The sequence below is a fragment of the Pleurotus ostreatus genome (assembly GCF_014466165.1).
Source record: "Pleurotus ostreatus strain PC9 chromosome Unknown scaffold_1, whole genome shotgun sequence".
NCBI lineage: Eukaryota > Fungi > Basidiomycota > Agaricomycetes > Agaricales > Pleurotaceae > Pleurotus > Pleurotus ostreatus.
In genome coordinates, this window is record NW_023503156.1 from 3,749,476 (window position 1) to 3,765,371 (window position 15,896).

Here is a 15,896-nt window from a genome sequence, read left to right on the forward strand (position 1 = left end):
CCTGGGAGCCCGCGAGCAACCTCCAGCATGCTGCCTGGAAGGTCAAGGACTTCCATGATCGTCATCCGGATGCAGTATGCGTACTCCGGACGAGTCCGATGAATCCGACGACTGCTCTACCTCTCCGGATGACTCCTGCAGCACTGGACCAGTCCTGGGAGCGTTGGCGTAGTTGGAAGGCTCCGGGCTCTGCGCAATCGTACTTCGACATCTTCTCGCAGCAATCCGGAGTTTCGGGGTTGGTGAATTCATGGCGCGGCAGGCAGGAATCTTCGCGTCGGGTCGCCGCAACCTTGAAGGGGGGGTGATGTAAGGGGACACTCCTATTTTCTCCTTTTCCCCCTGTCCCGTCCCCTTCCTCCTCGTCCCTTTCCTCTTTCTTTCATTCCCTTTCCTTTCCTTTCGTCCCCTTACCTTCCCGCTTCCCTTCCGTTCACTCCCTTCGCATCCGAGCCTCGTCCGGTGACTCCGAAGTCTTCCCGCGCTTCGGACGCCTCGGACTCGCTCGGACGCTTCAGATACGCTCGGACTCGTAGATACACCTTGGGGCTCGTCCGGGCTACCTCCATCTTCCTTTCCCACTTCGTTATTCCTTGTCCCCACTCCCCCAGGTCGCTGGCACGGCTCCTGTACATTCCCCTTCCACTTCATTATCACATGCCCCCTCGTACCTTGTGATATCCGTTCGTACCTGTGGCTGGTGTACTGTACAGTTACCCTTCATCCCTCCCACGCTACTACAGTATATACTTCGCTTCCTAGCATGGAGAATCCCCATCCTGTTCTCTTTGGATTCTCCCTCTGCTAGGTGAGCAGCTCTCTCATGTATTGTAGTTAGTCTTATTCATTTCTTTGGATTCTCCCTCTGCTAGGCTTGCACTGTGCGGCCATCTTGAGGTTGCCCTTACACTCACGCTCCTTCCAAAGAGTATCAAAGACTGTAAGTATCTTGTCACATACATCCACTAACTGCTGCCCGTGTGTTGGCAAATACCCCCATTCCGGCAACAACTCCTGTAATTTCTCGACACTCGTCACAGTATGCATTCGGCTACAAAGTCGGTCTTGCAGAAATTTTGCGAGGAAGGCGCTGTGTGGTAGGAGTGTATTATCTTCTCGGGCAGACAGCCATGTTCTTTCTGCCCATGCACTGATAATCCAACGTGCGGCAGGATACATGATAGTTTTGTCTATAACTCGGTGGCTCTTTGACTCCGGTTTTGTTGGCAAGTCATTTGTCAACCCAATGATGGCTTCCTTCAATGGCAACTCAGCAGTGGATTGCTTTGATGGCTCGGTGGATGGTAGAGGGGCTTCCGGCCTCTGCGTCGCTTTGGATGAGTCAGAGAGTTTTTGGAAGGCATCGACCCATCGTTCAATTTCGATCTTGCAAACATCGTAGTCACCGGGGCAGTGGTAAATGCAACAGTTGTCCACTGGGATGAACTCGTCGCCATAGTAGCCACAGAAGACAGACCGTGGACAGCGTTCAGAAGAAGGATTGAACCAATGGAGCAAGGCAACATTCATCTTGCTACGGTATACAGCTTCATTGGCTTCCTTTTGTGACCCTGTAAGCTCGTCATCCTCCTTGATTCGAACTCGCTGGGGAGCATAGACATATGCGTGTGCAGGTTTTCCGTTATGACCTGCGCGACCAATTTGCTGGGATAATCGCTCAGGGGTAGGAGGAACACCTAGTATGATCACCTGCTCGATATCCGCTACATCCATCCCACAGGTTAAGGTATCTGTCCCCACGAGTACCTGTGTTGTCCCCTTCCTATATGCACTGATATAAACACGCCGATAATCATCGGAGAGTAATGAATAGAAGGGCATGATGATCTTGTCACGGTCGTCCCAGTCCAAAGGTACCAAGCTCTGTAGGAATCCAGCGACACTGCAAGCAAGTTTAATGGTTTCACAGAAGATGACTGTTTTCTTGATGCGGTCAAGCGAAGGCGTTCACACCGGAATAACCCATGAAATGTCAAAGAACGTCGAGGTGGAGATAGAATGCTCGAAGAAGCGGGGGATATATTGGATGTTTGGAACATCAACCCGCATCCGATGCATCTTGTAGTCACCCTCTTCGAAACCAAGGGATTGCAAGACATCATTTGTGATCTTCCCAGGGGGTAATGTGGCCGTTACAGCAACCCATGGGATCCTAAAGTCGAGCCGGCCACGTATTTGCCCAATGCGGGAATATGCTTGCCTAAAATCATCGCCATGCTCCCGCACCAAGTGACACTCGTCTATGAACACAAGATCGAGTTGCGCAACCTCAGACTGGGACCCAGGGGTTTGCGCATGAAGGAACTTGTTGATTTCGTCGCTATGTAGGAGTTCGGGGGGGATAATAAAGAGGTCCCATTCATCCTTCCGGATTTCCTCCATTAAATCTTTCCCTTTAGCTGCGGCAGCACGTAGAGAGTCGCTGTACACGGCAACTGCCTTCAGACCCCTATCTGTAGCTGCTCTAGCCTACGAACGGTAAGCTGCAGCAATGGAGAATGAATTATCTGCTTACCTGGTCATCACATAGGGACTTTGTCGGCGCAACAGACATACCCAGTACACAGCTATTGGCAGTTTTTGCAGCCATTAGAGGGATGTGAAGCAGCGCCGACTTTCCTGACCCAGTTGGAGCTATACATACGACATCCTCCTTCCTAAACATCGTGCATGCGAGTTCTACTTGCCAATCCTTCAACATAGAGTAGCCCAATTTCGGTGCTATGACTTGCTGGAACCATTGAGGAGAGCCTGGCAGTGGTTTACCGGTAGGTCCAGCCTACGTCAACCCAGATCGCGTCGACGTTGGAAGGCCGTTTCGTCACGCAGGTCCCTGATATGAGTAGGCTGGGACGTACCTGAAGACTTTTGCTGAAGGTCCTCCTTCGGTGTTTGAAAGTGGCGGCATTGAGGCGGCATCATTTGGAGCACATGGCAAGTCTTGGCAGTCTGTAGGAACCGACACCCCAGAACGTTTACAACCCCTATTCTATCCCCTCCTCGTCGCGATTAATCCTCTTCTCTGTATTGTATTGCACTCGCAAAGACGGAATCTTCCCCGTTTCACGCTATTTAATATTATACTATCCATGGCTAATCACCAAGAACTCACACCTACCGGTAAACCACTGCCAGGCTCTCCTCAATGGTTCCAGCAAGTCATAGCACCGAAATTGGGCTACTCTATGTTGAAGGATTGGCAAGTAGAACTCGCATGCACGATGTTTAGGAAGGAGGATGTCGTATGTATAGCTCCAACTGGGTCAGGAAAGTCGGCGCTGCTTCACATCCCTCTAATGGCTGCAAAAACTGCCAATAGCTGTGTACTGGGTATGTCTGTTGCGCCGACAAAGTCCCTATGTGATGACCAGGTAAGCAGATAATTCATTCTCCATTGCTGCAGCTTACCGTTCGTAGGCTAGAGCAGCTACAGATAGGGGTCTGAAGGCAGTTGCCGTGTACAGCGACTCTCTACGTGCTGCCGCAGCTAAAGGGAAAGATTTAATGGAGGAAATCCGGAAGGATGAATGGGACCTCTTTATTATCCCCCCCGAACTCCTACATAGCGACGAAATCAACAAGTTCCTTCATGCGCAAACCCCTGGGTCCCAGTCTGAGGTTGCGCAACTCGATCTTGTGTTCATAGACGAGTGTCACTTGGTGCGGGAGCATGGCGATGATTTTAGGCAAGCATATTCCCGCATTGGGCAAATACGTGGCCGGCTCGACTTTAGGATCCCATGGGTTGCTGTAACGGCCACATTACCCCCTGGGAAGATCACAAATGATGTCTTGCAATCCCTTGGTTTCGAAGAGGGTGACTACAAGATGCATCGGATGCGGGTTGATGTTCCAAACATCCAATATATCCCCCGCTTCTTCGAGCATTCTATCTCCACCTCGACGTTCTTTGACATTTCATGGGTTATTCCGGTGTGAACGCCTTCGCTTGACCGCATCAAGAAAACAGTCATCTTCTGTGAAACCATTAAACTTGCTTGCAGTGTCGCTGGATTCCTACAGAGCTTGGTACCTTTGGACTGGGACGACCGTGACAAGATCATCATGCCCTTCTATTCATTACTCTCCGATGATTATCGGCGTGTTTATATCAGTGCATATAGGAAGGGGACAACACAGGTACTCGTGGGGACAGATACCTTAACCTGTGGGATGGATGTAGCGGATATCGAGCAGGTGATCATACTAGGTGTTCCTCCTACCCCTGAGCGATTATCCCAGCAAATTGGTCGCGCAGGTCATAACGGAAAACCTGCACACGCATATGTCTATGCTCCCCAGCGAGTTCGAATCAAGGAGGATGACGAGCTTACAGGGTCACAAAAGGAAGCCAATGAAGCTGTATACCGTAGCAAGATGAATGTTGCCTTGCTCCATTGGTTCAATCCTTCTTCTGAACGCTGTCCACGGTCTGTCTTCTGTGGCTACTATGGCGACGAGTTCATCCCAGTGGACAACTGTTGCATTTACCACTGCCCCGGTGACTACGATGTTTGCAAGATCGAAATTGAACGATGGGTCGATGCCTTCCAAAAACTCTCTGACTCATCCAAAGCGACGCAGAGGCCGGAAGCCCCTCTACCATCCACCGAGCCATCAAAGCAATCCACTGCTGAGTTGCCATTGAAGGAAGCCATCATTGGGTTGACAAATGACTTGCCAACAAAACCGGAGTCAAAGAGCCACCGAGTTATAGACAAAACTATCATGTATCCTGCCGCACGTTGGATTATCAGTGCATGGGCAGAAAGAACATGGCTGTCTGCCCGAGAAGATAATACACTCCTACCACACAGCGCCTTCCTCGCAAAATTTCTGCAAGACCGACTTTGTAGCCGAATGCATACTGTGACGAGTGTCGAGAAATTACAGGAGTTGTTGCCGGAATGGGGGTATTTGCCAACACACGGGCAGCAGTTAGTGGATGTATGTGACAAGATACTTACAGTCTTTGATACTCTTTGGAAGGAGCGTGAGTGTAAGGGCAACCTCAAGATGGCCGCACAGTGCAAGCCTAGCAGAGGGAGAATCCAAAGAAATGAATAAGACTAACTACAATACATGAGAGAGCTGCTCACCTAGCAGAGGGAGAATCCAAAGAGAACAGGATGGGGATTCTCCATGCTAGGAAGCGAAGTATATACTGTAGTAGCGTGGGAGGGATGAAGGGTAACTGTACAGTACACCAGCCACAGGTACGAACGGATATCACAAGGTACGAGGGGGCATGTGATAATGAAGTGGAAGGGGAATGTACAGGAGCCGTGCCAGCGACCTGGGGGAGTGGGGACAAGGAATAACGAAGTGGGAAAGGAAGATGGAGGTAGCCCGGACGAGCCCCAAGGTGTATCTACGAGTCCGAGCGTATCTGAAGCGTCCGAGCGAGTCCGAGGCGTCCGAAGCGCGGGAAGACTTCGGAGTCACCGGACGAGGCTCGGATGCGAAGGGAGTGAACGGAAGGGAAGCGGGAAGGTAAGGGGACGAAAGGAAAGGAAAGGGAATGAAAGAAAGAGGAAAGGGACGAGGAGGAAGGGGACGGGACAGGGGGAAAAGGAGAAAATAGGAGTGTCCCCTTACATCTTCATTGCGAAAAGCGTGTCAAGAACATGGAGGAGGGAAAAGCGACGAGTTGCATCTAATAATTCCTTGCTACACTTCTGCTCAAGGAGAACACTATACGATGATTTAGCACCTCAATTTTATGTGATAGTGCTGACAGTGGCATACCGTAGAATTCCTAAGCAACTGGTTTCAAACGTGTCGGCCACGGCCTGATGGTGAGGGTAGAAGTCACACTTGGTAGGGTTCAGCTTTGTCCGCCCGAGGGTGTTGCAATCACGATGAAGCCCGTAAAGATGCTTGCCAGTGGATGGCGTCCAGTGTGCCTTGTATATTGCCTTGAGAAAAGCCCATTTCATGTGCCACAGTTGAATAAACGGCAGCACCCAGGTGTGCTGTGCGTACTTGGTCACATCTTTCTTGGTGTAGTGAATGAGCTTCCGGACACGGTCTACGGTGAGTTGATCCCCTGCAATAGGCATGACGAATTCCCCAAAATCGTCGGTAGCCATCCCCATTTGCAAATGAGTGATATCGTGAAGGACGTCACTATTTCCTGCGGTGGTGGACTCATCGATGCCAGATGTTCGAAGCGGGTAGATGTCGGATTGGTGAAGAGGAATGCGATGCTTCTGTAAAGCCGTCTCGAAAAGATGCGTGACATGAGCGCAGTGACGGCTGAGGGCAGGAATCTTGTCCGTCCATATCCGTAGTAAGGTCGCAGCACCAATCCTCTCCATATGCTTGTGATCGATGTCTAATAGCCGGCGAACGGTGAGGTCCTTATGACCACGTTTTTTTTGCCTCGTACGGAGCTTCTTTAAACTCATAGCACCTGGTGGGACATAGACCATGTGAATAACGGTTGATGCTGTCCTGCTTTTGACCTCGTCAGATTTGCTGATAGTCTGATGCCAGGCCCGATGATGTTTGTTGATATTATCGAACAAAATGATATAGTGATTGTCGTTTCGTGAGATCGATGTCCCTACTTCATGTAGGTGGACGCCGGCACCATGGGCGAGGTCGCGAAGATGCTCGAGAACAGTGGAGTACGAGGTGGATATCCCAAAGCGGCCGAGAGCATGGTAGACAACACGGCCTGCATCCGAGATGAATAGCAGCAGGCCGATGATGGTAGGGCCAAGGGAGATTAAGGAATTGCGGATGGAAAGTAATATCAGTATTGCAAATGTGAACGCCTATCAAAATGACTTGTCACAATGAGTTTGAAATACGGGCAGGAGACTTACCCTCCACGGGCTGTGAGAGGCGTGGCTCAGGCTCTCTTTCTTGGCCTCGATATCTGCGTCAGTACCAAGACGTGCGTTATGATTTTGTCGACGGCGATTTGGGCTGACAGCGATGGTTGCTATTGTCGACCAGGTGAGCGGTGCGAGCTGCATCATTCGCCTTTGGACGTCTTGCAATGATGTTGCTATAACGGACTCCCATGTCCAGTCTTTAGGCATACGCAGACCGACATCTTGCGCCAACACCGTCGTCTCTTTATCAACGAGGTCTAGCACAGTGGCAGCAACCCAGCTGTTGATGGTGGCTTGCGCAGGGGTGCCGGTTGACGCAACTCTCTTCGGTGGGATGTCGGCCTCAACAGGATATGCGTAGTTAGGAATTATGGAATTGCCGTCGTGAAATTGATCTTCGTGCCGTCGGATGTGACTGTAAGGGTGGTCGTACATTGCCTGAACAATGTCGGCTGGTCGTCGTCCAGGTTTGTTGTGATTCGTCAAGAACTTGTGAAGCGATTGGCATATCTTCTGCTTCTGATAACCTGCCTTGCCGTTGAAGAGGCTTGCGAAGAAGTGGCCGAGACCTTCAAAGCCGGCGTTCTGGATGCCATTGAGTGCCGCATCCAATTTCTCTTTGTCGCTGCGTGGTGAGGCTCGCTTCGCGGCTGGTGTCGAAGAATTCGATGTCTGCGCAATCAGTGGTGTTTGAGTAGATCGTAGTGGGGCGGATGCAGTAGACGGGGAACCAGGGTTCGTGTTTCGCCGCTTGCTTGGTGGCAACAAGGGCGAGTCAGCCAGAGGCTCATTCTCATCATGGTCACGGTCCCAGGTGAAGGTGGGGCGTTTGCGAGATTGTCCGGGGGTATAAAAGGCAGCTGGGCTCATGACCATGTGTGGGAGCTGATGCTGAGCTGGTGTCGACGGCGTGGGATGTAGATATGGATGGGGTGCAGGACCGTAGGGCTGATTCCAAAATTGAACGGTTCCAGGAGTGTTCCATGATGAGCCAGGAGCGACCAACGCGACAGGAAAGTATGAGCCAGATGTATAGGCGCGATTGGGCGCGTTGTCGCCAGGAGGCGCATCCATTTTGCGCACCAAGGAGGAGACGCGAGCACGTAGCGGTATAGAGCTGGGAAAGACGCGTTGTCCAAATGCGGAAGTGTGTCAGCGCCAAGGCTGTCTGACTCTCAAATTACCATCTGCCGGGCCTGCCGACATCACGGAAAACACCGAAGGAAGGCCTTCAGCCAAATGACACATGCTCCGTACCAGCCTCTCTTCTAAGAGGATCGATTGTCATACTCTCGAAGAGAGGTTGGTTTACCAGCCTATGATATGAGTACGTATTCAGCCAAAGTACCTTGCTTCGTCTTCAAGTGTATAGCTATTGCAGGGAGTTAGTGTAATGATCCTAAGTAGGTTAGTTATGTATGACTAAATGCGAGTTCTGGGTTCCTTTGATAATAGTAGTTAGTTAAGGATTAGAGAAGTGATATTGACCGCTTGTGAAGTCGTTGTTGACATAACAATCCTGGTACTGTTCAAATAAAAAATCCAGAACTATGATAAATTATTGAATAGTGTTTTGGAATTTCTCATAGTTCTGAATTTCTAAGGAATTGCAGGTACACATTGTTATCTAATTGTTTTGTAGCCATTGAGGGATTATGATAACAAAGCAGGGCACCAAAATGGCTTGGAGTAACGCGATGTCACATCAAGCGAGGTTTGATGAGTATGGATGAAGCATATCTTAGTGTAGTTGTTGCAAGCGTGAGACAGCACATGATCTCAGCATAAGCATGGGCGTGAGCATTGCGTTGTGCAGCGGAGAAATCCATGACCTGAGAAACAAAGAAGTAAGTGGTTGTCAACATCACAGACATTAAAACTAGCCCTCGTACGTTGAGAAGCATCTTCGGTTCAAAACTTGAACTAGCAGTGTCAAGAACCCCTCGGAAAAGATGCTCAAAATGAGGTCCGTGATGATCGGTATCAACAGCGTCGGAACGGAACATTGCCTCGCTGTCCAATAATCCCATTCAAGTATGGAAGTCCATGGAGAGGATAGGGGTAGAGTCCAGGCAGTGGTGGTGTGGTATACTCAGGCGTAGATTTCACATCCGAAGGTGGATTATCCCCAAATAACAACTGCTTGAGCCGCGAAAGCATCTAGATAAAAGAGATTACAAAGAAACATAGCATTGTATTGACGGAAGTAAATGAGGTGGTAGCCAAGCACATAGTGGAAGCAAATTGCAATAAGGGTACCTGCAATTCATACGATATTAATGAATACACAAACCGGCACCTAGGAGTTGTTGAGTGCCGGGGCCGAGACGGAGTGAATACGGCCTCACGCGTGATGACTCACTGCACGAGAGAGGGTGAAGGAGTGGGAGCGAGTGGGAATGGAATCGCGCGAGACCTCACGTGGGAGATCAAACCAGTGGGAGAAGAACTGTAATAAATGAATGTATCTCAGTGGTGTTAAGGTCACTATGTACACGGTATAGGTACCTGTAATGCACCTCGCTCTCATGATCTCAAGGCTCGCATACCAGCACTATTTCTGGAACAAGGCTACTCGGTGAAAGAAATCTGCAAGATCCTTGGGGTGAAGAAGAGCATGGTTTATGCGACACTTCAGAATGTAGTAAAGTAGAGAGGTTGGTCGAGCTGGGAGTACCTCATGGTGATGTGGTTCGCTTGAAAAGCGGTTTGCAACGTTGGTGGAACAGTGCGGATGCGAAGAAGAGGAGGCGCACAAATTCAACAGAAACTCACGATGATCCCTTTAGATCCACTCCCGTCCGTGCTTCAAGCTCTGTTCCAGCAAACAAGAAGGTTCGCTTCGAGGATCGGTTTCATGGCGGAGGAGGTCAAACATATAGTGGTCCGAAAATTGAGCCTGCAGGTAATGACTATGAGCCGCCAGCCGATTACACTACATGGTATATTGGTGTGAGGCTGCAGGAGATTGGGCGCCACTTCCTCTTGGTTACATTGCTGTAGAAGATGATGTGCCCCCGCCAGACTCCATCCGAGAAGTAACTACGCGACCCTGCAAATCCAGAATGTCTGTCAGTCAAGCAGAACAAACTTTGTCAATAGCCTGAATGAACTTGCACGAACTTGAGTGAACTTACAAGCGAGACTTGAACGAACTTGCGCGAACTTGAGGAAACTTGCGCCGCGCGAATTTTGAGCAAACGTGAACGAACTTGCGCAAATCCTCTGTGATACGGACAAGTGTGGACTTTGAGTGACAGCTTGCGCAAACTTTTACCTACGAACGAGCGTGAACGTGAACGAACCCGTGCAGGCGTACCGCACTCTGGAGTTTGGACAAGCGCAAACAAGTGACGCAAATGGTCCTATAAAACACGAGACACAACGTACTCGGGTGACACAATGGCCATGAACTCGTTTGGCCATGGTAGGCCTCTCAGGGCGGACAATACCAACAACCTGGTGGACAACAGAGCAGACGGCAGGGCAGACGATTAGCGCCGCAATGCAAACGACCACATACCTCTAGAATTGATCTGAACGCTCGAGCACCTGCTCAAGGGCCGGGGTCAAGGCTTCAAGCTTCAAGGCTCGAAGTTGGGCCTCTTGTCTTGGCGACCGCATTGCCTCCTTGTAGTTCTGCGTGACTTGACATCAGTGTAAAGGCCGAGCATCAGGGAGAAGCCAAGGAGAGGCTTAACCAGGAAGAACGGAGTGAACAAGGTCACTCGGTGTCGACGGCACTGGCAGTCCTTTTGTACAATGAATTCAAGTTCCGCTAACTTTGGGTATTTGCTGATATCTATATAAGAAAAAGCATGCATTTTTTCCCACGGAGACAAAGGAGCTCGCTGATTGGCTGGCGAGACCATTTCTGACCTCTTTTGGATGTATCTCCGTTTGCTCGCCCTCTTGCAGCTTGCGATCATGTGCCTTGAGCTCTTGAGACACGTCGAAATTTCTGGAACTCTACGCAGTACCGCATTGTCTCTGGGCTCTCTGCTGGCGCTCAGCATCTCTCAACGACCACAGAGGCTATCCCTTTGACTTTCTCACGCGCTCAACGATTCGAGACAACCATTCGCAAATTGAAAGTCAACGGAACGGGACCTTTGGCTCACGCGCACGCCTTTATGGCTTCTACTAGGTGCAATTTGCTTATATCGCGCGCGCACATTCTTAGTTTACATCCGACACTCTCCAAGGCCCTGTGTGCGGTGGATAACCACTGCGACTGTAAGCAGACCGGTACGGGCGTACGAAATCCGCGGTTCCATGAATATGAGCACCAGCGCAGGAACGGTCGTGGCCACGAGCAATTTTTGCAATGCTGCTTATCCTAGCGTATCCTCGGCGCGTATCCAAATACCTCCGGCTGCTGCTCAGGACCCTTACCCGGACACAGTCAACCAGAATGGGAAATGGTTGCCTCTGGTAACATAGGCCACAGTTGTGTGTTGCCTCATGTCATCTGTCCGTCTCAATTCACTCTCTTCAGCCGGGTACGCGATAGTGGTGCAGGGTTCACTCCAGCTTGGGCACGAGCACGAGCACGAGAACTGCTCTGAGAGGTGAGCATTGTATTGTGGCCCATCTCTATGACACAGTTTGGAATCAAATAGGCAGGAGCACGAGAGCTTAACACCCGCGCGGTTATGATTGCGAACACGGTCGTCAACTCAGGCTTATGCGGCTTCTACACATCGTGGACGCCTCTATGGCCTGGCAATGTGCGTCTTACTCAGGTTCTTCGAATATCTCAATTTCAGATGCGCTTAGGGCCGTGTGCATAAGGATGTCAGGTACTCGACTACGAGCTTGCGCATGTGGTAAGTGCGATCATAACAACGACTGCAGGCAGCATCGGGGTCAGCACGGATAAGGGCCCCATCAGGCTATAATCATGTTTGCGACCGTGAATCTCGCTACGAGCGCGACAACGCAGACCACTTGGTTCACGTTTGGGCGCGGATCCTTGAATCTGGGCACGACTACCGCACCGGCGCTGCATGAACTACGATGATCTGGCTGACAACTGATGCAAGCATCGGGTCTTGCACGGCTACGAGCTTTGAGGGTCTGAAGGCCTACACGGGGGATATCTAATAGGTTCGTTCAGCCTCGAGATAGATGCAACTGACCTCAATGTTGTAGGAGCGAGTGCACGATGGCTACGAGCGTACATACTCATTAGCACGCACACGGACGAGACACGGTCTTCCCCTTACGCCTTATGTCCTATTATTCAGTTTTCGACACATACTCATTTATTACTTAGTTGTATATGCATAACTGTCATAAGCACTTGGTTCTTACACCGTGCGTAGCACGGGTTAGCCGCTAGTAATACAATAAAAGTTGTACTTTGACTTTTACTGCGCAAACGACTCGGAACTTTCTCACCCAAAACGTAACTTTGTGAATCACCCCTGAGCACTACCACCGTCGGTCACATGATCTTTGAGTCCGTTGCGCCACCTTGATTCTGAAAGTTGAACGGCCACTACAAGGTTTACCATAAACTAAGATGTCAAAGTCTTTCTTCTTCCTTTGCCGGCAAAAGCCTTCAATGACAGCAATCCATCTCAGAGCAGATCCCGAGTTGTCTGTCTCTGAACTTGCATTGCAATTCTTCCGCCAGTTCAACGACTATTTCGCCATGTCGTCTGCACCAGGTGAATGGGAGATCTACAAGTTCAAGAAGGAGGTAAGTGATCGCCATTGATTCCTCTGAGCGTTGTCTGATAATACTAGGTACGTATATCCCGGGAGACCCGTCCTCCGTACACGTTTCCCGCAGACCTACACGAAATCGCCGATTATCTCCCTGGTGGCACTGAACTGTCATCACTTCTACCTCGATTACAAGAACAGGATAAATATTATCATGGAATCATCTCCGTCAACTCTACGAGCCAGCCTACAACCAACAATACCGAGGAGAAAGATGTACTTACAGAGTTACGCAATGGTATGTGGTGGTTCGCTGTATCTGCTCCGTGTTATCTGTTGACTGTTGAATTGGTTGTCGAGTCTATAACACTACCATTGCACAGTCTCGTAGAAGCCAGACGCCTAGCGAGATCTCCAAGTCCGCCAATTATCGTCGGAACCAGGCTACGAAGGAGACCTTGTTGTTGGATGGTAGATACGATTTCCGTGACCCTGCCAACACTACGGCACCCCCTGTAGAGCTCTACAATCCCGCATTCTCTCAGTTTCTGGCTGACATTGCCGACCCCACCCTGGAGGTCCCAAAGAAACTCATCCCCAAAGTGGCAAAGCTGATGGATCTCGCCTCCGCGATTTACAATGCGGAAGAAACCCGTAGGACGAAGCTACAGGGACCTCTCAACGATGTGATGGATTGCGCCTTAGCAAGAGTAACAAACTCTGACGGCACGGCTCCAGACGCTACAGGCCTTCACGTCCTCCTCAAGACAACGAGCCAGGCCGCGGCCATTTGCATTGAAGAGTATAAAAACGAGTATGGCGAGGGATCAACTGATGTTACCACACAAGCTTCCTTCTCGATGCAGCGTATGTGGAGTCTTCCTGAAGTGAGTTTCAAAAAGTAGTATGGAAGTCCTACATGACAAACTGACAATTATGCAGAATAATTTCATTCGGGAGCGTTGTTGTTGCCCCACATTCCTTATTGCGATCGGGGGACCATGGTTCGGGGTTCTTGGTGCAGTCCTTACGCACAAATGCATCGTACAGCGCCTCACCGATCTCGCCTGGCTTGGCCTCAGCACGCCTTTGGAAGAGCAACGCTGCATTCGGCTCTCCAAGCTGTTCTACTCTCTCGCTCGCGCCCTCCATCGCCTTCGTGAGTGGTACGACACTGAGTTACCTACTTTTTCCTTGGCGGAAGCACCATCCCACCCACGCTTCTTCCCGTCTATCACCTCTTACCCTTCTCCTTCTGGGAATGTGGTCTTTCGCTATCTGCGGCCGCTGGAACGCGACAATGCTTGCGTCGCCTTTCTCGCGGAAATCGTTGAAGGTCCGGAATGCTTACTCGAGCCTTCAAAAACTGATGAACAAGGACAACTGATCGTCGTCAAGTTCGCAGCGCGGTACTGCGTTGAGGCCCATCAGCTTCTTGCTGATATGGGCATGGCTCCGAAGCTGTTTCACTGCGGCCAAGTGCAACCAAGACGCCCAGGTCTGCTCCTAATTGCAATGGAGTACCTCAGCGGCACCACAGTCAATGGTCTTACTGCCGACCAATGGCAAGCCTGCAAAGTCCAATCCAATGTGGGCAACATCGTCAAAGTTTTGCATGATAACGGTCTTGTGTTCGGAGACCTTCGCACCCCAAACATCATGTACTTGAACGGTTCGTTCAAGTTGATCGATTTCGATTGGGCAGGGAAAGAAGGCGAAGCTCGGTATCCCCCTTTCCTATCAACTGTTATTCCTTGGCCTCTTGGCACGCAGCCGTCTGCTTTGATTACTCGAGAGCATGATTTAGAATGGCTCCGCCGACTTGGATGATACATAGGTACTCTTTAACTGTGTCGTAAAGCCTCAAACATGAAATCATGCCACATGCTATGAAATACCAGTTGTCTGTCAATTCACTTCGATCACGACCGAACATGGTGAATCATGTTTCTGCGTACGCTGCTCGCTGAGTTTATCGCAAACCTTAACTAGGTGTTGTACACAGTGTGTCCGCGAAACGAATGTGAAACAACGAATAATAGATCTGACTTGTATTGGAAGGCTAAATGCACGACTCGGCGGACGAACTCTATTCCCAGATCTTGACCAGTTGAAGAAGGACCGCTATATGATCATGGGTGAGCTACTACCATGACTATATCTGGCTTTCGAGGTAATGCTCCCCCAGGTGCTGATGTGGGGCACCCTGGGCCTGGGACAGCAGAAAGACCCTCGGTCACAAGCCTTTTGTTCTCATTCCTCGAGTTCAGCCTCCACGTCAAGAAATAAGTGTCGACCTGCGTGTAATGATCGCTTTGAGTCAGCTTCTCCCACTCTCAGTAGAGTAATAGCATGTTCACGTCCTCATGTCTACCAGATAGCTGTTTGGCGATAAAAATAGGGGTGGACCTGTCGCGGTATGTTGCTTACGGAAAGCATTTGCAGACTAGTAGTTTTGAGGTGCCGCTGGCACCTAAAAAACCTTGCTTGCGACAGCAGTGGCCGCATTGTTGCGCTAACTCACTCCAGCAGACGGTATGGGCCTGTCTTGTCCTGTTATAGCTAAGAACTGCAGACTATTATCACGACGCCTTGAGGCCTATGTATCATAGACCGTAGGGAGCTGTCGAACACGTGCGTAGGCAAACAGACGCAAGCAATGCGCCATTTGTTCCAAATATGGGTCGGTTCCAACACGGGGGACCTAGCTTTTCAAGCAAGGTGATTTCAGATCGTGTTCTTTCGCGACGGGATTTCCGAGGGCGAGTATGCCAGGCGGCGGAGAATGAGATTCCCGCAATTCAATGTATTATCAACGTTTCTGCTTGTGCCAGCTGCATCTTAGATGCCGACACGGGCCATTTGTATTAGCTGGGTACGCTGTTCCTTTTGCCGTTGAAAGAATGTAGATTCATCCATGATTATGATCTCGTAGGCACCATATAAGGTTCTTCCCAAAATTCCCTCAGTGAGTACTTTGTGTGTCTAACGTGAATACTGACAATAAATTCGTTTGCTTCGATAAATGCAGTGACGCGGATGAGAAGGGGAACTACCCTGCTGGCCTCGTCGTAGATACGGGTATTCAGAGCCCGTTCTGCACCGACTTTTGTCTGTTAAGCCACAGCGGTGTGTTGGGAAGTAAGTCCATATCGGATCGTATAAACAGCGGATGGCTGATAAAACATCCCTGTAGCGAGTCGGCCAAGCCACTATATTATCCTGAAAGACGAAAACTTCAACGGGGATATCGATGGGTGCGTGCTCAAGTGATTCACTCAGCACTTATTTGACGGCACCGTAGTCTTCAGTCGCTAGCGTATACGGTATGCCACGCGTACGCAAAGGCGACGTGTT

The 15,896-nt window shown here is 50.2% G+C and overlaps 4 protein-coding genes across 4 annotated transcripts; 2 read left to right on the forward strand and 2 right to left on the reverse strand.

Annotated features, from left to right (window-relative positions):
- Positions 1 to 840: 840 nt before the first annotated feature.
- PC9H_001381 (uncharacterized protein) lies at positions 841 to 2,940 on the reverse strand (the record flags this gene model as incomplete). The annotated part of the gene is made up of 5 exons (XM_036771031.1): positions 841 to 1,903; positions 1,973 to 2,490; positions 2,537 to 2,752; positions 2,805 to 2,854; positions 2,880 to 2,940. The coding sequence occupies 5 exons, from the start codon at positions 2,938 to 2,940 to the stop codon at positions 841 to 843; spliced, it is 1,908 nt and encodes a 635-aa protein (XP_036636876.1).
- A 170-nt stretch (positions 2,941 to 3,110) lies between these two features.
- On the forward strand, positions 3,111 to 5,088 carry PC9H_001382 (uncharacterized protein; the record flags this gene model as incomplete). The annotated part of the gene is made up of 3 exons (XM_036771032.1): positions 3,111 to 3,392; positions 3,439 to 3,956; positions 4,026 to 5,088. The coding sequence occupies 3 exons, from the start codon at positions 3,111 to 3,113 to the stop codon at positions 5,086 to 5,088; spliced, it is 1,863 nt and encodes a 620-aa protein (XP_036636877.1).
- A 527-nt stretch (positions 5,089 to 5,615) lies between these two features.
- Positions 5,616 to 7,940, reverse strand: PC9H_001383 (uncharacterized protein; the record flags this gene model as incomplete). The annotated part of the gene is made up of 4 exons (XM_036771033.1): positions 5,616 to 5,715; positions 5,770 to 6,358; positions 6,413 to 6,803; positions 6,855 to 7,940. The coding sequence occupies 4 exons, from the start codon at positions 7,938 to 7,940 to the stop codon at positions 5,616 to 5,618; spliced, it is 2,166 nt and encodes a 721-aa protein (XP_036636878.1).
- Positions 7,941 to 12,435: 4,495 nt separating this feature from the next.
- PC9H_001384 (uncharacterized protein) lies at positions 12,436 to 14,369 on the forward strand (the record flags this gene model as incomplete). Its single annotated transcript, XM_036771034.1, has 4 exons — positions 12,436 to 12,573; positions 12,621 to 12,837; positions 12,900 to 13,426; positions 13,482 to 14,369. 4 exons carry the CDS (start codon positions 12,436 to 12,438, stop codon positions 14,367 to 14,369), a joined length of 1,770 nt encoding a protein of 589 aa, XP_036636879.1.
- Positions 14,370 to 15,896: the final 1,527 nt, after the last annotated feature.